Here is a 26,266-nt window from a genome sequence, read left to right as displayed (position 1 = left end):
ACAGATTAATCAAAGTGATTGGAGTCTCGACCATTAAATCTAATCCATGGAGTGACAAAACAAGTCAATATAGAAAATGGCTAAGAGGCTTGAAAAAGAGTGTCTGAATAGATGTCACAGCCATGCTAACATGATGGTTTTAATTGCACTCCTGGATTTTGAGAAACTAAAACAATGGTCTGTGTGTCCTTGTAATTGTATTTATAAGCCATAGAGTCAGTTAAATTGGCGGACAAGGTGGTACTCTGAGGGAGTGTGTAATAAAAAAAACAAAGGCAGACGCTGATGGATGACCAGGTCAGCATATAAGAGCTGAGGTGTTGGTAACATCCAATTGAGTCCAAATGGCTCTAGGTCATAAATGAACTAAAGGGTTGAAAGGTGGGAAGCATTTAGTGATGTTTTTACACGTGATGAGACCAGCATTGCTTTGTTACCAAGCAAGACAGAAATCCAGGGCCACAGCGGGAATTGAAAAATCCTAGTCTTAAAATATGGAACACAATGGTCCTTGTTCAGCCAGAGGACTGATGTAAGACACTGCACAGTAACAACGACATAACCTAGAAAGACATTTCAGACCGGTTTAAAGATTAGAGATGCAACAAAAGGATTTCAAAATGGGAAACTTGCATAAGACCAATGTGTCACAGGTGTAGATGTGGGATGGAGGCTTTTGATGCACACAAACTGTACATTGCTTCATGGTTATGCAGTTGTAATCAACCTGAAACCTCAAACCAATGTGTAATGATTTAAAATGACATATTTAGTCGCCTCTGTCTAGCAGTTTTTTTTAACAATTCAGAATACACAGAAAAGAGAAAGATGTGTGTTCTTATGACACATAAGAATTGTGGATGATGGGCAAAAAGTGCAGTTCCCCTTTATACCAGCAGACTTTTACTCTTACACTGTAAAAAAAAATCCACACAATTTACGGTAAAATACCAGCAGCTGTGGTTGCCAGGAATTCACCCTAAAACACACAGTCACAATGTATAAGACATTACGGTATGTCGATGTTGAATCTGTTAATTTTCCAGTTGATAAGTGTTTTTGCTTACGATATATTACTATGAAATAAACTGATATATTGTTACGACTTGCCACAAAAAAAAAGAAAAAATGTTGTTGGCCAAAAGTGAACTAGGGTAATGCTTTAACACAAACCCCTAAAACAATTAAGCAGAGGTGGGTAGTAATGCGCTACATTTACTCAGTTACATTTACTCAGTTACATTTACTTAAAAAACTTTTAGAAAAAATTGTACTTGTCAGAGTAGTTTTAATGTAACATACTTTTTACTTTTTCTTGAGTATTTTTGTGAAGAAGAAACGCTACTTTTACTCCGTTACATTGAGTTTCATTCCGATCGTTACCTTTATTTACATCATAATAATTGACAATCTATTGATAAAGACAAGCCTTCTCCTGGCAGGCACTGTCACGTGACTCTGTTTCGCCACTCCAACTTAAGCTTTTGTGACATTGGACTCCATTCCACCAATCAAATGAAGCCTCACGGTGGGGATCTATTCAAACCTGCAACCACTAAGACACAGCGTTTGGAGTTATCACCAGGAAACAAGACTATATTGTAGGGATGTAACGATAAACGGTAATAATGATGACGGCGACAAAACTCCCGAAGGTTAGTATTACCCAGAGGTGTGGACTCGAGTCACATGACTTGGACTCGAGTCAGACTCGAGTCATGAATTTGATGACTTTAGACTCGACTTGACAAAATGTAAAAAGACTTGCAACTCGACTTAGACTTTAACATCAATGACTTGTGACTTCACTTGGACTTGAGCCTTTTGAATTGACATGACTTGACATGACTTGCTACTTTCCCCAAAACCCAAAGATGAAAAAGTTATTCGGGAGCGCTCCGTATTTTTCATTGTGTACTTGTCTATCAGCGTTGCGTGTGTCAGCTGGTGTGCTCTCAGTACAACAGCCAATCAAATTAGATCTACTTTGTTTTCATCACACAGCATTCATCCAATCAAATTGCAGGACAACCAACGAAGAAGACATGTCCAAACCACACGCCAGTGAACAAAAAATGATACCTAAAATAATTTTGTTTGGGTATAAAAATTACGAGGTGGTCAACACAAAACGGTTTGCAGTATGCAACACATGCGGTTCGAAAATTACTGATGGAGAGGCAACAACTTCCAACTTCGTCCGGCATTTGAAGTTGCACAAAGAACGGTAAGTTTTGAATGTAAGATAACGTTTATTGGCTAAGTAACGTGACTTTTATTTGCTGTGTAGTTAAATCAGTGAGGCTGTAAACTCACTGCTAACGTTATAACGTTATTGCAAACACGGGAATCTGTTGCAGTTCACTACCTTATTCATACTTTTTGTTCAGTGATTTTTTTTAAGCAGGGTTACGTTAGTCAATATATCACACGTAACGTTAGACGGCGGTCAGCAGCACCGCGTATTTTAGCCACCTAAAAAAAGACAAAAATAGTAAAATAAAGGTCAGTTAAAATGTATACTATATTATGAATATGTGTACCGTTTTAGCTAGCTTTCTGACATACTGTTGGTTGTTTACCTCGGTACTGGTCCGTGGATCGATTGGTATCGGGCCGCACAAGAAATAATTTTTTTCTTTTCTTTTTTTAATTAAATCAACATAAAAAACACAAGATACACTTACAAGTAGTGCACCAACCCAAAACAACTCTCTCCCCCCTTTTGTTCAGGGCATTGAACATGAAGACTCTTCCTTCACTGTTCCGAGTGGCCATGAGAGTCTTGGCAGTGCCTGCCTCCAGTGCTCCAGTGGAGCGAGTTTTCAGCCATGGTGGCATCATACTACGCCCCCATCGTGCACAAATGACTGACAGACTCTTGGCTGATTTGGTCTTTTGCAAATGCAATGCAGCATAGGGCCCTGACATATAAAAAGTACAACTTTTTTGTTATGTTCACGTATATGTCATGTTTTTTCAATGTTAACACTTTTGTACAAATAAGTACATTTGCACTTTATTTTTCAATGTGTTTGTTCTGTAAAGGAATGAGTTAATGTTTAAAATGACTGGTTAATAGTGCTATTATAAAGTGCAATGTCAGCACAATTTTCTTTCCTGCAATTTAAAATGCACTTGTTTTAATAAATAAATACAGTGTTTGAAAAGCATACACAATCTGTGTTAATATATTAGTCTGTGGTTAAAAGGACTTGAAAGGACTCGAAACTCAAAATGCAGGACTTAGGACTTGACTTGAGACTTTCCAGTCTTGACTTTGGACTTGACTCGGGGCTTGCCTGTCTTGACTCGGGACTTGACTCGGACTTGAGGGCAAAGACTTGAGACTTACTTGTGACTTGCAAAACAATGACTTGGTCCCACCTCTGGTATTACCCTTTTTAAATTAAAATGACCTAACAAACTGAGATTGATAACTGCACTTTGATAAACTCACAGCGGACTAACTGGTGCTGACAGCTCGTTCGCTTATATGTTAACATGAAAACAAGATACATACTACGTCTTATACATTATACTATTATACATTATATTTTAGTCGACAACATTTACTGTAATTTTAGCCGACTAAGATGTTGAGGAATTTAATCGACGAAAACAAAACATTTTTACATGATCAAAATATGACTAAAACTAAGATACCTTTTCGTCAAAACACTATGACAAACTAAAAAAAACTGCTGTCAAAATGAACACTGGCCGGTGGTATGATAAAATAGAAACCTACTTGTTGAGCACGTGTCAGAATGTTCCCAAAATAAGACAATTTAATCATGACACATGACACCAGCACATCCCGGCTGTTTGAAACAACTGGTATGCAGAAACCTAAAACAGGTAGCTAAAATATCTAAAAAAAAAAAATATTGAAATATATATTTTTGTATGTCTCTGATGATTATAACCACAATTGTCATTCAAACGCATTAAAACATTACCAAAAAGACTAAATAGCAGTGAAAATGTGTAGTTACCTGTTAGATCCGGAGATCGAAACTTACTAGCGCTAGCTTATTAGCTTGTAGCATTCTCTTCTTTTACTGTATTTACATTTCCACATAGCTAAACAAGCTGAAATGACCACAATCAACCCCGAGTGTATGTGAGACACACTGCATATGGCCAACAGTCACATTAGAGATAAAAGCATGGAAACTACAACTCCACATGCAGCTGTGAAAATAGAAGAAACTGAATTATTTGACAAATCAGATTAATTTAGTGCATAAAAATGTACTGACAGTAAAAAGTGACATGATATCAGAAAATACAGCACACATCTTTAATGATTACTTTAAAATTCGTAAAAAGAACATTTATATCATGTGCTGTCATCTGTGTCAATAGAAATGTTCACATTTCAGCTTACAAGAATTACACTTGTAACTAGAGAAAACATGTTGCAAAAGTTGTATATAAGTTTATGTTTTAGACAGGCACACTCACATCAACTACAATTGTAGTTCAAGAACCATTAACAAATAGATCCTAAATAAATCAGAAGTTACTCACAAGTTACTCAACACTTAAGTTTGTTTTTTTTCTGAATACTTATTTACTCTTACTCAAGTAATTGTTTTGATGACTACATTTTACTTTTACTTGAGTCATATTATTCTTAAGTAACGGTACTCTTACTTTAGTACAATGTTTGGGTGCTCTAGACACACCTCTGCAATTAAGGTATGCTGTAAATTTAAATTTACAATTGGCAAAATCTTTAATTTAGACAAAATAATAATATCATACATTTTAGAGTATGTGCTTGCTAAATTGCAACGTAAAGCAAATGCATTGTACAATAATTCAGTATTTCCATAGTAAAGTCATGTGTTTTTACGTATTACCGGTATAACTATAGTAATTTATATTATCTACTGTTTCTTTACTGCATTTACGACTGTGATAAACTATGATTTATTTTACAGTGTTTTACTGTTGCTATTTAACAATTGCTTGCCATAGTTTTTACGGTCACCTTTTACAGTGTATAATCAGATCATATTAATCATGTGTTTATATATAAGTAAGGCTGCGTTGACAAATGCGAAATAAAAATAAAAAAACACACTATCATTAGATGTGCCAGAAAAAATGTATTCACATCCAAATGGCTATACCTATTTATTACAATTCTAAATCGATTAATATTTTTCAAGAATCTATTTGAATCGGAATGGAATTGAATTGTGAGTTGTTGTAAGATTCCCATCCCTATTAGTTATGTATAAAAGCAGATTAATTACACAATGTATTAATTATTCGTCATTCGTCAAAATTCAAAAGGGTGATTCATCTGACCTAAAAAGGTGATCATTATATATATATGTAGGTATTTTTTGACAGTATTGTAATAGTAGGTATTTTCTCCTATCTTAATTGGTTTTATTCAGATTCTTCGGACTAAATATCTTGTTTGTTTTGATTCTTTGTGTTTGTACTTTCAATGAATATAAACCACATAGAAATAAGTGTATAAAATATGCTACAGTAGATTAATAAACTGCCTTGCTTCTTCTATTAAGTACTTTTAAGAAAATAATGCACAACAGCAAAACAAGGTAGAGTGCCATTTCTTTCCCTCTTCTCCTCCCAACCATAACATTTTCAGCGCCAAAACATATGGATTTTCTGCTGAGCTAAATTGACTGAGAAGTTGTAGGATTTGCAATATTGGCCTTCACACAAGCGTACTGTAACCATTTCTACCCTGAAACATCAGCATTCTGTTTGTCCTGCAACTATGAGAGATTGGACTTTAATGAAACAATCTAAAAGCGATAAAAGAGTCAAATGTATTTGGAATGAGACAAGAGAAAATAAATAGACGCTATTGTGGTTTGGCTCGGTTGGAAATCTACTGGGTTTGCCGTGGAGGCGAGAGAACATTTGGCCGAGTCAAGGTTAGCCTGAGCAGTAATCAATACTTCAATCTCAATAAAACAGCTCAATGTAGGTGGATTGATGGCAAGGAAGAAACAAGGAAGCATTGGGAAAGCGGGACAAGAGTGCCTACCTTGTCATAACTTTAGCTCCTCAGTAATACAGTATATTTGTCAGTGTCTAGCCAGTGCGGACGCACCTTCTCTATTGGGTATTGTTTAGTACTATAGACCAATTATGTCTAATGCTGTCATAGCTTAAAGCCTCAATTGGTTTAAGATATACATACGGTATATTAATAGACACAATGTATGTATTTATGCGTTTTCTACATGTACTTATTTTAGTATTTAATTGTAACCACATTTTTAATACCTGGATTGAAATATTTAGCAGTGAATGATCATGAAACCTTAATTATTTAAAATGATGGGACATATATGTTAAGTTTTAAAATACATGAGTGGTGGAGCATTTTGTAACTGACATTTAGAATTGAAGTATATTTTTATATAACAGTAAGTTAAAGATGCTCGTGGCCTTCATCGACAGGAAATTATTTTCATCCAAGTAAGGTTATAATAACAGTACCAGTCAAATAGAAAAAAGAAAATACTGTGTACTGCCAAAATCCTGTGACCTGCATCTAGTATCAGGCATGTGATTTGAACTTAATGAAAAAGACTGAAAATAAGCCAGGGGTCTGGGAGGCGCAGGTCCCCAACCAGGTCCAGGGTGGTGCCCTGGTGGGGACACACAGATGGTTCATCTAGTTATTTACATTATTTAATGTGTTCATTCACACATTACTTTTGGCATTTTTGCTTTGATGGTTCTGACATAAGCCTTCCTGGCAAATTTCTGAGCAGCTTGGATTTTCGTTTTTGTTTCTGCTTTAGTGGATTCTGCCTTGGATTTTATAGCCAATTTCTGTCTCTTCGACTCCCTATCCCCTTCTAACTTCTCCAAATGCAAAAATAAAAAGTACAAACAATGTTTTTTCTATTATTTAATTTCCTTTGTCTGAATAGCCATTTGTGATTTATAGCATGAAATAACAAATATATTGCAGTCATGTTGTTTATGGTTCAAAATGATTCAACTATTCAATGTCAAAATATAAGCAGTAGAAATATTGAACAAAATGTCAGCTACTGTCTTGTTCTAAAACACCAATGAAAATTAAATTTAGCATTTAAACAGGCTATATACTGTAGCAAAAGTCATCACATGTCTGCCATAATCATGTGTGTTCTTAAATGTGTATTCCACATCTTCCATGTCGAGAGCAGTTTTGATTTGGGCTTACATGGTTAACAACTAAAATTAATGTGTTGGGCATTGTTTTATCCAGACGCATACATTTGTCAAAATGTGGCCAAGTAGACGCATTGTAGGTTTCCTGGATGTTGTCTACATCGCTAAAAGAAAAATCCAAGGAAGAGAATCCCTCTGCCATCTTCCACTAGTTGTTTTTAATATATAATTCGCCAGCTTGAATATTCCCTCTTCTCTTCTCCGACTCTCTCGTCGTCATTTGGGATGTTCGCGGCTGTTGTGATTTCCCTTCCTGGTTCGATGATCCGCCCAATCTTGCCTCTCACTGGCCTGTCCGTAACGTTTTGCCCTAATCTTAACCAATTGTGACCCATCATAGTACACCAACCAACACATCTTGGATTTTCTTAGAGGTAAACCAACCAATCATCATTGAGGTTTCCTGTAAATGTTGTCACCTGCCAGTGGAGTTGCTTCGCTACGTAGCTTCGATTTTTAAGTTAGTCCTTTTTAATGGAAAACCGTAGTTTTTTTACCACTGGATTATCAAATACCATACTCATTACAAGAAAACTGTAGTTGTTGGCAGGTATGGCAAAGAAATGGATCAAGATTTTAACACATTGTAGGTCGGAAAAAACGAAGAAAAACGGACTATAGACGGAAAAATCACATGTCTGTAGTATACGTCAAGCACAGGCAACTTCAACCCTAAACTAACACCCTCCCCGGATTGTTGTTAATAATCAAATGTAAACAATCAAATGCAGATATTTTTCTTATGCCTTCTGATCTCTCTCTCTCTCTCTCTATGTCCACTACTTGCTGTACATATCCTACCAAGTCAGACCTACACTGTTTCAATATCCATTTCTCTGTTCTCAATTGTTGATGACTGATGATAACAACCAAACCTAACCCCCCCCTGCCCCCTCCACACCCCGAATTGTAAATAATGTAAATAATTCAATGTATACACCCTGATGATTATCTTGTGTGATGACTGTATTACGATGATAGTATATATGATAGTATATATCTGTATCATGAATCAATTTAAGTGGACCCCGACTTAAACAAGTTGAAAAACTTATTCGGGTGTTACCATTTAGTGGTCAATTGTACGGAATATGTACTTCACTGTGCAACCTACTAATAAAAGTCTCAATCAATCAATCAATCAATCAAACATAATTCCTAGTGCAAAGGAGTAAAACTCATTTTTGCTCAGGGGCCACATGGAGGAAAATCTTTTCCCACGTGGGCCGGACGGGTAAAATCATGGCATAATAACTTAAAAATACAACTACGACAACTTCAGACTGTTTTCTTTGTATTACTTCGGCCCAAAATAGAACAAGCACATTCTGAAAATGTACATATCACAAATAATCCTCTGGACAAAACACTTCAAGTTAGTTAAAATTGCTGAGGAAAAATTGGTGCAGTTTCAAATACACCTTGAGAACACAATGAACTTAGATTTAATCTCAGTGTATCTACAAAGCAATTAAACTTTAAGTCACAGCCCATCTAGGGTTGAACAGAAAAGCAAAATAAAGCATAAATAAAAACTATTCTATGTGTCAACTACCTCATTTGTCATTTCCACATATTAATCCTGTGCTAACTCAGCAAACAAAACAAACTAAGGTAGAAACTATTCAAGAGAGTTGAATTAGACCTGCTCAGTGGGCTTGTGGTTAGAGTGTCCACCCTGAGACTGGAAGGTCGTGAGTTCAAACCCCGGCCGAGTCATACCAAAGACTATGAAAATGGGACCCATTGCCTCCCTGATTGGCACTCATCATCAAGGGTTGGAATTGAGGGTTAAATCACCAAATGATTCACGAGCGCGGCCACCGCTGCTGCTCACTGCTCCCTTCACCTCCCAGGGGGTGAACATGGGGATGGGTCAAATGCAGAGGATAATTTCACCACTGTGTGTGACTATCGTCGGGACTTTAACTTTTAACTTTACTCCCTGCCTTCTAGGCATCACTGTTTATCGATAAAAGTTGTGCAATGTGTGAACAATTTCAACAAACCAAAAATAAAAACTTAAAAGACTGACAGTATTGCAGTAAATCACACATTAATCACTTCCTTTAAATTTGCACAGAAGACAATACTTTTTACAGAACTATATCAATGTGCAGTGTCTCATGCAGCATTTTAATTGGGGATACCAATTGTCTTTTTTTACTCCTGTTTGTTTTACGTTGGGTCAAGGGGGAGGAGTCGCAACCGCGCTTTACCGTGTAACTCTTGCTTAGTATACTTGCTCGCCCCGGTATAAACTATTTGCCTGCCTAGCAGAATTGTTATTGCGACATCCAACGGAACCATTTAGAACAGCAGTTTCTTTCATTTAAAAATGCAGCTACATTTTACACTTAGAAAACTCATCTCGTGGGCTGGATTGAACCTGTTCGCGGATGTATTCCGGCCCGCTGACCGCATGTTTGACATCCCTGTCCTAGTGACTTGTATGATTGGTGGCTCAATGTGAGCTACACTTACTTGTAGACCGTTCCTCCATTTCCTTGCCCAAGCTGCTCTTGATATTGAATATCTTGGGCATTTATCTGCAAAGTAAGAAGAATGTGACGTAATACAGCAGGCACCGATGCAACGTAGGACAGTAATTCACAACAGGGTTGTCATTTATAATAGAAAAACAATCAAATGACTGCATTTAGAAGTAAAGTATGTTACATTGAGGTTTATGATGTGTATGTTCTCTTAAACAAGCATGACTGTCAACAAAATACAAATTTACAAACACATTCCTCTCCATTATTAAATGTGAAAAGGTAATGAATCATGCATTTGTCTGACAATACATTTTTGTTTAAATAAATGACTGAATGAGCTTATTTCAGTTAATAACAAGTTATAAATAAACTTAATATCTTAGGTATTAAGTATTAGGACGAGACTAAACATGTTACACACCGAGAGCAAGCAAGAGCAGCTAAGCTAACCGCTAAGCTAGCTAGAAACAATAGAATAAATAAGTGCTTAGTAAAATTTAAGAAGAGTAGATGGAACAATGTTGCAGCAAACAGAAAGCAGCTATTCAAAGGAAATTAACAAGTAGATTAATAAGAGTTAGAGAGATGATAATATAACAACGGTTGGTGTGTCAGCATTGTCGCAGTCAATACACGACTTGTGAGAGGAGGGCGGATTGATCCATACTTCAGTGGTGTTACAAACAAGAGTAGAATCAGTATATGATGGATACTAGATTGATTTCATCAATATTTTTATTTTCTCACAGTTATTTTTTTTATTTTTTCCCTGGACGCAGGACTTTGAGAGCAAAAAGGAATTTAATGAGTAATAGATAGTAATTTTTGATTTTGTTAAATTATTTTGTAATATGGATTTTGTTTTGCTCAAACAATTGTAAGTAACAAAAGACAAAAATGAACTTGTTTAAATATCATGCTCATACTGTTTAACTGTCAATAGCACATTAAAAACATTGAAAGATGTACAGTTTATATTTGTGATCGGTATTTGTATCGTCTGCGCTCACTTGTGGATAATCGTATCTGAACCGGCAGTATAATCTGAATCCCAATTTGCAGTTTACAGAGAAAAAAAACAAACGCGTAGAAAATGCCATGAGCTGTAATCGCATAGAATCAATACACAAGAACAACTACTAAAGATCATGTGCTGCGGCGAGTGGCTACAGGGTATAAAAAGACAAACAATGACTTCTAGTTAAACAAAAACACACTCACTTGTCCATTTGTTAGGATACGCTTCAGCTCAGCAGACGATTGCTTTAAGCTGAATTAAAAGCACACACAGTCATAATAACATAAGAGTCTCTAGATCTTGTTTAGCTGAACTTTGATGATGCGCAAACTGTGCCCTGAGCTTACCTGTTGTTGGTCATAGGGTCTGTGAAACCATGTGTGCAGTCATTGCCTGGGTTAGGCCGTGTATTCACCTACATTTGTGCAAACATACATATGGTCAAGGTGGACCGACAGATATACAGTGTGATTACACTTTAAAATACAGGATTTTAGATTAAATAGTTTACAATAGCTCCAATGATGAAAAGCTTCAGGAATTACAACAGAAACATATGGTTATGGTCAGATGCTTACACACAGTCATCATGGACATTACACGTCAAAATTATACAGTGCCTCCGGAAAGTATTCACAGCGCTACACTTTTTCCACGTTTTAATGTTACAGCCTTATTCCAAAATGGAATGCATTATTTTTTGTTCTCAAAATTCTACACACAATACTCAATAAGGACAATGTGATTTTTTTTCAAATGTGTTACAAACTAAAAAATAAGAAATTACATGTACATAAGTATTCACAGCTCAGGGGCATTTTTATTCAACTGATCATCTTTAAGATGTTGCTCCAGTTTGATTGGAGTCCACCTGTAGTAAATTCAGTTGGTTGGACATGATTTAGAAAGGCACACACCTGTCTATATATAAGGTCCCACCTGACATGGCAGAGCATAAACCAAGAATGAAGTTGATGGAATTATCTGTACATGACAAAATGTAGAAAAAGTGAAAGGCTGTCAATACTTTCCAGATGGACTGTACATATAGGTTCAAATATACACACGTACAACCCCAGTGGTATGAGATCAGGTGCGTTTTGTAGTCAAGCATACGCTTCTTGCATAATTCTGGCAGACAGTGACATCATTTAAGTGACGTTTGGGAGGTTGTAAAGGCTGTTCCAGAAGCTTAATGTTAGTTTGCATTATCCATTCCAAAAACAGTTTCAATATGTGTTTGGGATCATCAATTGGATCAACACCCAATTACTTGTTTAAATGTCACTCGCAAGTTGTGCCTTCACCAGAGAAACACCATTATAGCTTTTAAAAAGTATTAAATATATACTTTGAATATAAATGTAATTTCACCCTATAAAAACTGCAATGAGTAATGAGTTAATAATTACTCATGTGATAGTGTTCAACAATTAATATGATGTACAATGTATGCAAACTTCTGATTGTACAAAACCCAAAACCAGTGAAGTTGGCACGTTGTGTAAATCGTAAATAAAAACAGAATACAAATCCTTTTCAACCTATATTCAATTGAATAGACTGTAAAGACAAGATACTTTATGTTCGAAGTGGTAAACTTTGCTATTTTTTGCAAATATTAGGTCATTTGGAATTTGATGCCTGCAACATGTTTCAAAAAAGCTGGCACAGGTGGCAAAAAAGACTAAGAAAGTTGAGGAATGCTCATCAAACACTTATTTGGAACATCCCACAGGTGAACAGGCTAATTGGGAACAGGTGGGTGCCATGATTGGGTATAAAAGCAGCTTCCATGAAATGCTCAGTCATTCACAAACAAGGATGGGGCGATTGTCACCGCTTTGTAAACAAATGCGTGAGCAAATTGTCGAACAGTTTAACAACAACATTTCTCTATGAGCTATTGCAAGGAATTTAGGGATTTCACCATCTACGGTCCGTAATATCATCAATGGGTTCACAGAATCTGGAGAAATCACTGCACGTAAGCGGCAATGCCCGTGACCTTGGATCCCTCAGGCGGTACTGCATCAAAAACCGACATCAGTGTGGGCTCAGGAACACTTCAGAAAACCACTGTTAGTAACTACAGTTTGTCGCTACATCTGTGAGTGCAAGTTAAAACCCCACTATGCAAAGCGAAAGCCATTTATCAAGAACACCCAGAAACACTGCCAGCTTCGCTGGGCCCAAGCTCATCTAAGATGGACTGGTGCAAAGTGGAAAAGTGTTCTGTGGTCTGACGAGTCCACATTTAAAATTGTTTTTGGAAACTGTGGGCGTCGTGTCCTCCGGACCAAAGAGTAAAAGAACCATCCGGACTGTTATAAGCGCAAAGTTCAAAAGCCAGCATCTGTGAGGGTATGGGGGTGTATTAGCGCCCAAGGCATGGGTAACTTACACATCTGTAAAGGCACTATTAATGCTGAAAGGTACATAGAGGTTTTGGAGCAACATATGTTGCAATCCAAGCAAAGGCTTTTTCATGGACGCCCTTGCTTATTTCAGCAAGACAATGCAAAGCCACATTCTGCACGTGTTACAACAGCGTGGCTTCATAGTACTAGACTGGCCTGCCTGTAGTCCAGACCTGTCTCCCATTGAAAATGTGTGCCGCATTATGAAGCGTAAAATACAACAACGAAGACCCCGGACTGTTGGACAACTTAAGCTGTACATCAAGCAAGAATGGGAAATAATTCCACCTGAAAAACTTCAAAAATTGGTCTCCTCAGTTCCCAAACATTTACTGAGTGTTGTTAAAAGGAAAGGCCATGTAACACAGTGGTAAAAATGCCTGTGTGCCAACTTTTTTGCAATGTGCTGCTGCCATTAAATTCTAAGTTAATGATTATTTGCACAAAAAAAATGAAGTTTTTCAGTTCGAACATTAAACATCTTGTCTTTGCAGTTAATTACATTGAATATAAGTTGAAAAGTATTTGCAAATCATTGTATTCTGTTTTTAATTATGATTTACACAACGTGCCAACGTCACCGTTTTTGGGTTTTGTACATACTGAAAAAAATCTAGTTTTTCATGTATAGTAGCTTAAAATGTATGAAATGCAAAAGGTCGTACAAGAGATAAGACAGGGATAATAGTGATATCAATATTCAAATTGACACAATTTGTCATTTGCATCTTTTGTGTGGCATTTCTAGCCAGAAGAAACCCGTTCAACAAATTAATCTAGAATATGAATAATTACGAGGTTTAACAGGAGTTGTGTGCAATTACATATAATGTTCTTAACATCTGGGAAAATAAGACAAAGGCACAAGGAACAATCAAGTTGAGACAATAAAATGTCATCCTCCACTGAGGACGATTTTCGTTTCATTTTTTCATGCGGATCTATGTTTACTCGAAAGACATGAAAGAATAGACAAGACTTTGTACGGGGAATACTGAAAATTACTCTTTTAATTGAGGTCAAAAGGCAGGTGTGTTGGGTCTACTAAAGCGAAGGGATTCTCTCTTTAATTAGTGCCCAGGAAGACCTAATTTAAACAGCACACAAGACTCCCCTCAGCCAATTACTTTTATATTAACATAGGAGGAAAGGGGTGAAAGATTACCAAAGGTTTTTGGAAAACATCGTCTTGTCATAACAGACCCTTGACTTTAGTAGTTGAGTAGTTAGAGCCGAAGCTTCACAGCAGATACAATATATATAAGGCAGGGCTATCCAAAGTGCGGCATGGCGGCCATTTGCGGCCAGTGGCACATTCTAAAAACACTTACAAAAGAAAAACATATAAAAAAAATAAAATAAAAAAATTCAAAAATAAAAGAGCAAACAGGTGTAATCAGAAAAAAGTTGAAATGCTTACGCAAATATAAACAAAGATGACATACAGCATGTTTTTTTTTATTTGATTTTAAAACATCAACATATTGTATTAGTTTTAAAAATGAAAAATATCAAAATGGCCTATGTATCCTTTGAGTTCTTTGGGTGTAAAAGTATGACAAGTACGATATCAGGTATTTGAATGGGATACGACAAGTGGCCTGCCACAAGTAAATTTGGACCTCCACAGAAAGAGAAACAGAAAGGGGGGTTAGATTGGTGTCTGTGTTGCTTGATGTTCCAACTCCGAAAAGTAGATGGCAGTGTAACTTTGCCACCTAACACACCTAATACGCACATACCACAACTGACTTGGCTGTGCATTATAACGCATCATTGATATAGTGATACATCAGACGTACAACGACGTGTAAATTATCTCTAAAATGAGTGAGTATGGAGCCCAGAAAACATTATTATTTTTTTCCCCGTGTGTATAAAAAGTAAGTAGGGCTGTGTTTTATGGTCAATTTCCCAAATCGGTTTAAGGTGGCGACTTGTCCAGGGTGTACCCCGCCTTCCGCCCGAATGCAGCTGAGATAGGCTCCAGCACCCCCCGCGACCCCGAAAAGGACAAGCGGTAGAAAATGGATGGATGGATTTGATTTTGATTCATGAGGTTTTAAATCGACAAATCTGATTCGATTCAATTTAATTCCATTAACACTTAAATATTGAAAATGACTCAAATCTGTTACAAAAATGTAGTGTTTTTTCTGCACCATAGTTTAAACATTCTTCAAAGTCTCAAAAGTGCAATTTTAAACTAAGGAAGAAATTTCTAGTGGAAGTGTACCGTAATTTCCGGGCTATGGAGCGCACCTGATTTTAGGCTGCACCCACTTAATTTTTGGACAAGTTCTATTTTGTACATACCGGTACTGTATATTGGGCGCAAACGTCAGTTAGCCGCAGGTGTACAACAAATTCATTAATTCATTCATCAAAATACGGTGCTTGCAACATGGCATAAAGTAATTTCAGGGCATTCAATCGATCGCAAACAGACTGTTTGGTATGTCTTAGAAGACGTTTCACCTCTCACCCAAGTCCTTCATTAGTTCATGCCTATCGTTGTAGATTGGTCAGATCTAGTCTTAGACTTATATTGGGTAGATCTAGTTTTACAATTAGATTGGTCAGATCCAGTCTAACGGCTGGTGCCAAAACCCCAATTATTTATACTCCAACACCAGGAAGGTGTGCCTGGGCAAAAATGTTTCCTTTCTATCTTAGTAAGAAAAACAACTGTTGAGATGCAAACGAGCAGTACTACTGTCAATGCAAACAACAGTCGTTGAAGTGTAATTTCCCCTCGTTAGCACTGAGGTATTTATAGTGTGTCAGACTGATCTCTGTGAATCGATCACTACCAGTCCAAAATAGTCAGAATCACCCGCGTTAGCATTCCATTCAATTGAAAACAAATGGCCCAAAGGAGTATTTGTGGCCAGAATGTCAACCCAACTCCTGTTATTTGTTGTGTTTTTGGCGTTTTAGCAGCTTTTGACACAGACTTATCTCGGATTTTGACTTTTACATTACATTCCATTGACTTTCACCGCAATGTTTACAAATGCTTCCTACCTAAATAGCTCCACATCAGGGTCCTAAACACTTAATACGTTTCCATCCACTAGTTTCAAGCATGCATTGGTCGTTCTTGCACTTACTAACTTGCACTTACCCATCTTATGCATGTAATTCGGCTTTGCTGTGGGCTTTCATTAAGTTTTTTAAGCGGCTATGCTAAGCTGTAACAACACACCGCTGCGTGAACACGGCACCCTAACTGGCGGTGTGCGAGTAACTCTGACGGCAGTACAGGTAGCCTACTTAAGTTCGGTTTTGTAGTTATGTTATAGCATCCTCAAAAATCTAAACATTTAAAAGCAAAACTAAAGCTTATGCATGTTTTAAATAAAAGTAACGCAAATAGATTTTTAAGACCTTTCGAAATCTTATTTAAGACATTTTAAGAGATTTAGGAGAATTTTAGACATTTAAAGGCCTTGAATTCAAATTGTTGGATTTAGAACTTTTTAAGACCCTGCGGATACCCTGTAATATAGTGGTGTGTTTGTGGTTGTGTGTTTGTGTGAATGTGTTGTCGTTCTTCAGGGACGGGATATGCGCCGCCACACCGGAAAGATCCATAAATTAGTCTCAACATTATATAAAGTGCATGGGTTCAAAGCACTGGAAAAAAGTCGCGGTTTATGATAGTTTAAAAAAAGATTAAAGACACACATTTCAATCAATCTTTTTACTGATCATGTTTAACTCGTCCTCGGTTCTTAAATTGTATTCTGTTATTTTCTATTTTACAAGGCAGGGTACACCTTGGACAAGTCGCTACCTCATCGCAGGGCCTACACAGATAGATAGACAAGCATTATTAGTCTCTCAAGTTTAGGTTTTTATTCATTTATTAATGTATTATTTACACTTTATCTTTACAGATATTTTAAAATATCCATCCATCCATTTTCTACCGCTTGTCCCTTTCGGGGTTGCGGGGGGTGCTGGAGCCTATCTCAGCTGCATTCGGGTGGAAGGCAGGGGTACACCCTGGACAAGTCGCCACCTCATCGCAGGGCCAACACGGATAGACAGACAACATTCACACACTCGGGCCAATTTTTAGTGTTGCCAATCAACCTATCCCCAGGTGCATGTTTTTGGAGGTGGGAGAAAGCCGGAGTACCCTGAGAGAACCCACACAGTCACGGGGAGAACATGCAAACTCCACACAGAAAGATCCCGAGCCAGGTATTGAACTCAGGACATTCGTATTGTGAGGCACATGCACTAACACCGGTGCCACCCATATTTTAAAATATGTTTTATACAATTTTTTTTAGATAGCGTTAATTTTAGTTACTCTCCAGTGCCATGTCAAGTTTTGCTATTGTCAATAGTATTGTGTATATGTGTGTGCATGTTTTCTTTTTTGGTAAAAAGCACTTTGTGTTGCCACTTGCCTGTGCATGAAAAATGCTATATAAATTAAGTTTGATTGACTGATTAAATAAAATAAAATAAAACAAATTACATAAATAAAGATAGATCGTACTGAAGGAATCAATAAAGTACTATCTATCCATCTAAATGATTGACTGATTGATTATAGACTGAAAGTCAAGGTTTTTGTATTGCAACATTCCATCACTGCAAATTGCATTAAGATACTGTTTCTTCAAATGAAAAATAATAACAGCAAATGTAAGCTATTCTACTGGAAGTCTTATTTTGGTAGCGCAGTCAGACAGGATGTAACACACAGCAATTTTATAGTTAAGGCCGGAAGAGTGCGCTAGGTTTTTCTTCCGCACTTGACACTGCTCCATGTGGAAGATGAATATGTAAACAAAAGTAGCTGCCGTTCTTTCTTCAGCTGTGATCAATACTCTCAGTTACAAATATAAAAAACAATAACAGTCTGAGCCAGACGTTTACGTTACACGATCATAACAAAGTGTGGTCCACTTCGAGCACGAGCCGAAACTGGCAAGTGCAGCTGGAAATGTTTGCCAATCCACGTAGTTGGTTGGGAAATGACCCAATTTGAATGGTCAAATGAACGTCACAACCTGACATTGAATAAACATTGGCAAAAAGCATGTTGTGCCAGCGTTGCATTTGTGTTGTAAAACACTGGTGAAAATTACCAAAATTCAACGGTCAAATCAACGTCAGACCCCAACATTGATTAAATGTCATCAAAAAGCATGGTGTTCCAACGTTAGGTTTAAATTGCTCAACGTCAGGATCTAATTCAACAAGTTCTCAACATTGTTTTAATGTCTTGTGCCTGCTGGGACTCCCATATGCTCCATTGTAAGCAGACTTTTGATCGTATGTATTCAATATTTAGAAGGCAAAAAAAATAAAACAACATCATCCATCGTCATGTCTCTCATAGTGATTGTGAACGATAAGCAAAATTCCAAAAGTGCAGTTCCCCTTTAACAGAGCAGGCCGCGCGCTGCTGGTACAAAACCCCGTCGAGCAGCTACAAAAGTGGGAGTGCCCAAAATACAGACAACCGTAACATCCATTGTGCACCAAGGGACCCCGTATCCATTCACCTCTCAAAGACACGCCAAAATAACGGAGTTAATAACGTTTCATAATTGGCCAAAGATATATGTCCTATATATACTGTAAGCAGTAGAACTAATTTCTTCCTTTGTATGTGCCTTTTGTGCATAATCTTATTTTTTCACTTGCTTGCACTTTATAATCGCACTCTGCTATGGCATATTTATTTTACTTAGCCCTTTGTATCAAATTCACATACTGTTTGTTTAAAATAGACAGAACAATAAAATATGTTTTATTAATAGTAAATTAATAATCACGATTTCAATATTGATGAAAATAATCGTTATCATTTTGGCCATAATCGTTCAGCCCTACCTTCATTGGTAGCTCACTTTTGCTAGCGTTTTTTTACAAGTTAAAATGCACAAAAAAAGAAAAACATATGTGTGCTCTTAAGGATTGTGAATGATGGACACAATACCAAAAAAAGTACATTTCCCCTTTTAAAGAGACAAACAAAAAGCTCCACCAGAGCTACAGTATTTCCCTTCTATTCAATTAAAAAAAACAACAACAGACAAGCGGCGCAATAGTATGGGTGTGACAGAAGTAGAGCTTTGACTGCAATTGACATTTCAATAAGTGGAACACAGTGTTACCAATCCATTCACTTTGAGACCCCCTCCTCATTCTGTGTAAGGCAGCTGAAACAATTATTGAGATAGGTACCTTCAGGCCATGTATGTTCCGGATCCCTGGAGTCTTGCCGGCTGAAACGGTAATTGACTCGATTGAAGAACACATCACTGGGCCATTTACAAATGCATCAGTTCAGTTTTATAAAGGAAAAAAAAACATGAAATGAGGGTTACTTTGAAATTAGCTAAAGACAAGAAGAAGATTGAGCTGCTGTCCTCGTGAGAGTGTGGAAGGAAAAACTGTTACAGTAAGATACATGAACAGGATATGAGTGAGAAAAAGATGCATGTAATAGAGCAGAGAGTCAGAAAATAAATGTATTTGTCACTAAGCCCTTGGGGGTTGTTTAAATTATGTGTATGAATTACAGGTGCTGTGAAACAGAGTCACACTGCCCATATGATGAACAGAACAACTGAGATAAGAGAGAGGCTTTGACTGAATCAAGCCGTTAAAGCACCCTTGAATATGTGCTGAAATACCAGCTTTGTATGTGTCTGAATGACAAAAGTGAGCACCTTCATTTCTATTTCATTTCCCAGTTTTGCTTAAAGTTCAAGTGATTCACCTACTGTATATCACCTAAGTGTGTTACATGGAATCCAACAGCCAGTGTGTACTGTACCTACAAAATTGACGCCGACCTACTGTTAACAAATTAATTATACATATCAAATTCCTTTCATGAATTTGCATTAATGATTAATTGCAAGCACTCAATACCTCGTGGAAATATCTGTAGAGGATCTGGCAGCTGTCCATTCATGCGCTGTTCATTCATTGTGCTGCAGTACTGAAGGAGAAGTAAAGTCAACATAAGCCCAATATAAAACAGGAAAACTTAAAGTATGATGATTGTTCTCTTTTCTGACTTATAAATGTTGGATACTTGTGTTAAACAATGCCAAAAATGTCAAATCATGAGATTGATGAGTTTGGAAAGTAGCTTGACTGCAATGGGCAATTTTTGAAATCACAGATTGACATGTAAATATGTGGTCATCTTTGTACATACTGTGTCAGCCATGACAGCCTCCTCCCCCTATGCTAAGTCGACTCAGCCGAGACTGCTGCCTGAAGTTTCTGGTGTCATTGCTTCTCGTCTAATGCTCTTCAGCCTGCTCCGATAAAATATGTTTATTTGTCCGCTGCGCTTGTTCAAGATGGGCCACTACAAATTTAGTAGTCGCAAAACTCCCACAGGACTGCTTGGTTTGAGGAAGCACAAGAGAAGGTGGGAATAAAGTATCATTTTCATCTAATCGTGGCATGCGCAAAATAACATCGACGTGTGACATGCGGTGACTTAAATGCTACTAAAAACAGCTTTTTTATATGTAGCTTTGTATAGATCTGAGGTTTACCTAATGTTGTGATTGGTAAATCTCTAGACAGTGGAGTCACAATTTACGAACCCCTCATTATACAAACTTTGTGATTTACGAGCGACAAACTGAATAAAATGTACTTTGTTGTGCGAACTTGACTCATTGTATGAATGTTTCCTCCACCCATTTTGTGCCAGGCATTGTGGGTGGGCTTATCAATCTCTAGGGTTCATTCAGTCAGCAGAGCAGTGCTGTCGTTAGCTACTGTGCTCATTGCTATTTTGTGTGCTTTAAAGTGTTTTTTTAGCCATTGTATAGTAATTTGACTAAATGTGAGTCAAAAAAAGGAATGGACAAGTGATGTGTGGTTTTGAAACATTCAGAGAGTATCCACAGCGTTGTTCAAGTTGTTTCAGTTGCAAGGAGAATAACCAACAAAGAAAAGTAGATATAATTCTGTCATTCCTAATTATTCTAGCAAGCTGGCTGTTAAAGGGGAACATTATCACCAGACCTATGTAAGCGTCAATATATACCTTGATGTTGCAGAAAAAATACCTTTTTTTTTTTAACCGATTTCCGAACTCTGAATGGGTGAATTTTGGCGAATTAAACGCCTTTCTAATATTCGCTCTCGGAGCGATGACGTCACAACGCCATTTTCTCAAACACCGAGTCAAACCAGCTCTGTTATTTTCCGTTTTTTCGACTGTTTTCCGTACCTTGGAGACATCATGCCTCGTCGGTGTGTTGTTGGAGGGTGTAACAACACGAACAGGGACGGACTCAAGCTGCACCAGTGGCCCAAAGATGCGAAAGTGGCAAGAAATTGGACGTTTGTTCCGCACACTTTACCGACGAAAGCTATGCTACGACAGAGATGGCAAGAATGTGTGGATATCCTGCGACACTCAAAGCAGATGCATTTCCAACGATAAAGTCAAAGAAATCTGCCGCCAGACCCCCATTGAATCTGCCGGAGTGTGTGAGCAATTCAGGGACAAAGGACCTCGGTAGCACGGCAAGCAATGGCGGCAGTTTGTTCCCGCAGACGAGCGAGCTATCGACCCTAGCTTCCTGGCCTGCTGACATCAACTCCAAAATTGGACAGATCAGTTTTCAGGAAAAGAGCGCGGATGAGGGTATGTCTACAGAATATATTAATTGATGAAAATTGGGCTGTCTGCACTCTCAAAGTGCATGTTGTTGCCAAATGTATTTCATATGCTGTAAACCTAGATCATAGTTGTTAGTTTCCTTTAATGCCAAACAAACACATACCAATCGTTGGTTAGAAGGCGATCGCCGAATTCGTCCTCGCTTTCTCCCGTGTCCCTGGCTGTCGTGTCGTTTTCGTCGGTTTCGCTTTATACGGTTCAAACCGATATGGCTCAATAGCTTCAGTTTCTTCTTCAATTTCGTTTTCGCTACCTGCCTCCACACCACAACCATCCGTTTCAATACATGCGTAATCTGTTGAATCGCTTAAGCCGCTGAAATCCGAGTCTGAATCCGAGCTAATGTCGCTATAGCTTGCTGTTCTTTCCGCCATGTTTGTTTGTGTTGGCTTCACTATGTGACGTCACAGGAAAATGGACGGGTGTTTATAACGATGGTTAAAATCAGGCACTTTGAAACTTTTTTTAGGGATATTGCGTGATGGGTAAAATTTTGAAAAAAACTTCGAAAAATATAATAAGCCACTGGGAACTGATTTTTAAAGGTTTTAACCATTCTGAAATTGTGATAATGTTCCCCTTTAAAGTTAAGGAGTTCCGAGAGTTCAAACTGAGTGCACCATAGGGCTGGTGACATTGGTTGTTTATGCATGTAGACATAAATACAGTTCAGCTTTTGTTGTTGTTTTGGCTTTGTTACTAAACAAAAAGTTGATCCATCACCCCCTTGTTATGTTTGTTTGATGTACTGTACTGTATAGTGTATTATATTATGTTCAAAGTGTACCAACTTTAAGTCAAATGTGGATCTTTGTCAAGGTTGGAACACATTATTCATATTTACATTGTTTCACATAGAGATTTTGCTTGAATACACAAACTTTTCCATTTACAAACTCTGTTCAAGAACCAAATAAATCGTGGTTTGACTGTACTGTCTAAGAAGTTTATTTTAGACCGTGTCTGAAAAAAAAATTGCGGCTATATAGATATATTTTTAATTATGACACTTTTGGAAAGGGTGGTGCATGGAGGGTGTCATTGCAACAAAGTGAAGGCCTCCACGCAAGAACTGTTTGCGAACAGATTAAAAAAGGGGGTATAAAAGTGACTGTGGAGCAATATTTACACAACATTTACACCAAAGTATATCCAAAACATATCATATAGACCACAAGAAAGAGTGTTTAATGTAGATTAGAATCATTATAGGTCAGCTTTAGCGTTTCATACATAAAGCACTAACTGACGCAGAAGTGTGCTAAAACTACACCGAATCAAATCACAACCTCATAAAACTGGGAAGTATTAATTTTGGTGGATTAAAAATATGTAAAAATGCTCAAACGGCATCCAAAGTGTTTCCCAAATGTGAGCATGCTGTGTTGAAATCTGTCGCTGAAGAGGACTAATGCCCCGCGGGCTTGTTCTGAAAGAGTGTAGCATTAACCCTTTTCTCCTCCAGGTCAACAGCTCACCAAACACTCATATCCTACAGGACTAACACGTGTACACACACTCGGGAGCCACTCCGATGCTTGCCAAGCCAATGCAATAATTGATGTTTCAGTTAACCAAACCATCTGTTTAACGGAGAGTGTGTGGTTTTGTGAGTCTATGCACATGAGCGTGTTTGTGACTCCTTCCTTCGGTTGGAGGCTTCAAATCAACAACAATTAACACGGTGACCTTGCTGCAGTTAAAAATCGCGACAATGTTCAAATTGATGTAGTTTTATATATACGTGTTAATTGCATCTTTTCATTCACAATTCAGTGTGAACTATCAAGTCATTCCAAAGATATGTAAATTTTTCTCTCCAATTGTGGGGAAGGATGGAGGACGATGGGCCCGGTCGGATGGGAATGGATCAGAATGGCTACCCAAGTGGCACAGCTGTTATTAAAAGGCCTATTTATCACTGTCAGATCCCTCCTCGCTTCTAGCTCTGTGCTGATGCCCTCCAGCATTCTCACTCGTCCACTTCTGAACAATGGGCCTAATACCAAAAACATGCTGTACGTGTTGGGGGGCGGGCTTCGCGTACCTTTAATTTTCCGCTCAGCTAGCTTATTGATTAAGGCAGCAATTACCGCTAAATCTGTGGAAGGTGTGTTATTAAAAGACATTCTCCATTGTTGGCCAATAACTAAACTGTGTCCGATCCCGAACACAATCGCTCAGCCTAAAGGGACAAGAGCAGGGAGAGGGTCTCATCATCATTAGCAGGCTGAGGGGTGATGGGAGTGAGAATGGTGGAATTAGAGCCATTACCTCCAGGGGGAGCTGATTGAGGAACAGATGAGGTCACATGTTTTTTTAGCACCTGACAGAGGCCAGTCTTTAACTTTGAACAGGGGCATCTGTCTTTCAGTGTGTCAAATAATGATAAGGAATGCCTGCAAGACTAGTAGTAGGTCTCACAGGAGCATGTAGCAATCAGTGTTCTCGCTGATGGGGGATAGGTTCCACAATAAATGTCCTCTACAAACAAATGTTAATGAACTGCAGAATGTGAGCATTCATTTCAGCACATAATTTAATGTGACTTTTAACAAGTGTCATATTTTTATGAATAACTTGATCTACCCCCCGGCCCTCCTTGTTTTTCAGATAGTTAAAGGGGAACTATTTTTCCTATCATTCACTATTCTGCCTGTATAGCGCTTAAAAACCATCCAAACGCTTCCATCAAAGTTTTATATACACGCTGTAGGTACATACGTAATGTAGTAACAGGCACATTCAAAACATGTAATATTTACATATTTTGCTCATTTTAAGGATAGGGCGGAGTATTAATTTCTCAGACGCATCACAATGTTCACTTTTTCCTTTAAAGGCCTACTGAAATGCGATTATCTTATTTAAACGGGGATAGCAGGTCCATTCTATATGTCATACTTGATCATTTCTCGATATTGCCATATTTTTGCTGAAAGGATTTAGTAGAGAACATAGATTATAAAGTTCGCAACTTTTGGTCGCTAATAAAAAAGCCTTGCCTGTACCGGAAGTAGCAGACGATATGAGCGTGACGTCACAGGTTGTGGAGCTCCTCACATCTGCACATTGTTTACAATCATTGCCACAAGCAGCGAGAGCGATTCTGACCGAGAAAGCGACGATTTCCCCATTAATTTGAGCGAGGATGAAAGATTTGTTGATGAGGAAAGTGAGAGTGAAGGACTAGAGGGCAGTGGGAGCGATTCAGATAGGGAAGATGCTGTGAGAGGCGGGTGGGACCTGATATTCAGCTGGGAATGACTAAAACAGTAAATAAACACAAGACATATATATACTCTATTAGCCACAACACAACCAGGCTCATATTTAATATGCCACAAATTAATCCCGCATAACAAACACCTCCCCCCTCCCGTCCATATAACCCGCCAATACAACTCAAACACTTGCACAACACACTCAATCCCACAGCCCAAAGTACCGTTCACCTCCCCAAAGTTCATACAGCACATATATTTCCCCAAAGTCCCCAAAGTTACGTACGTGACATGCACATAGCGGCACGCACGTACGGGCAAGCGATCAAATGTTTGGAAGCCGCAGCTGCATGCGTACTCACGGTACCGTGTCTGCGTATCCAACTCAAAGTCCTCCTGGTAAGAGTCTCTGTTGTCCCAGTTCTCCACAGGCCAATGGTAAAGCATCTGTCATCTTTCGGGAATGTAAACAATGAAACACCGGCTGTGTTTGTGTTGCTGCAGCCGTCCGCAATACACCGCTTCCCACCTACAGCTTTCTTCTTTGCTGTCTCCATTGTTCATTGAACAAATTGCAAAAGATTCACCAACACAGATGTCCAGAATACTGTGGAATTTTGCGATGAAAACAGACGACTTAATAGCTGGCCACCATGCTGTCCCAAAATGTCCTCTACAATCCGTGACATCACGCGCAGGCTTCATCATACCGAAACGTTTTCAGCGGGATATCTCGCGAAAATTTAAAATTGCACTTTAGTAAGCTAACCCGGCCGTATTGGCATGTGTTGCAATGTTAAGATTTCATCATTGATATATAAACTATCAGACTGTGTGGTCGGTAGTAGTGGGTTTCAGTAGGCCTTTAACTACAGCACTGAATAAAACTAATGCAGACTTCATGAGAGCCAACAAACATAATTAATCATTACTTACTGTACAATGCCTGCTCTCACTGGGATGCTGACTGATAGGGTGTTGATATATTTCTATTTAGCTGAAAAATAACTCAATCTTAGCAAAGAAAAAAGGGGGTGGAACGAAGCTTCTTTTCGGGTCCTTTTCACCATTTCTGGGTCTAAAGTGGCTATCAAAGTTTACCAATTTCTCAGTTTATTTCCACATCATTTTACTATCAAAATGAGAGGCAGGATTTCTAATCTATAAAAAAAATTTGCAAGCTGCGAGGC

The 26,266-nt window shown here is 38.0% G+C and overlaps 1 protein-coding gene across 2 annotated transcripts in view; it reads right to left on the bottom strand.

The window, feature by feature from the left end:
- Positions 1–26,266, bottom strand: part of LOC133616150 (dual specificity mitogen-activated protein kinase kinase 5-like) — a 119,694-nt gene that overhangs the window by 78,644 nt on the left and 14,784 nt on the right. For both annotated transcript variants that reach the window (XM_061975277.1, XM_072914856.1), the window contains 5 exons: positions 20,070–20,139; positions 19,377–19,417; positions 11,088–11,155; positions 10,944–10,992; positions 9,709–9,773 (listed from right to left, as the gene is read on the bottom strand). In XM_061975277.1, the coding sequence (XP_061831261.1) occupies positions 9,709–9,773; positions 10,944–10,992; positions 11,088–11,155; positions 19,377–19,417; positions 20,070–20,139 (293 nt within the window). The remainder of the gene's footprint in view (positions 1–9,708; positions 9,774–10,943; positions 10,993–11,087; positions 11,156–19,376; positions 19,418–20,069; positions 20,140–26,266) is intronic.

The sequence above is a fragment of the Nerophis lumbriciformis genome, linkage group LG15 (genome assembly GCF_033978685.3).
Source record: "Nerophis lumbriciformis linkage group LG15, RoL_Nlum_v2.1, whole genome shotgun sequence".
NCBI lineage: Eukaryota > Metazoa > Chordata > Actinopteri > Syngnathiformes > Syngnathidae > Nerophis > Nerophis lumbriciformis.
This window is presented reverse-complemented; position numbering and strand designations above follow the sequence as displayed.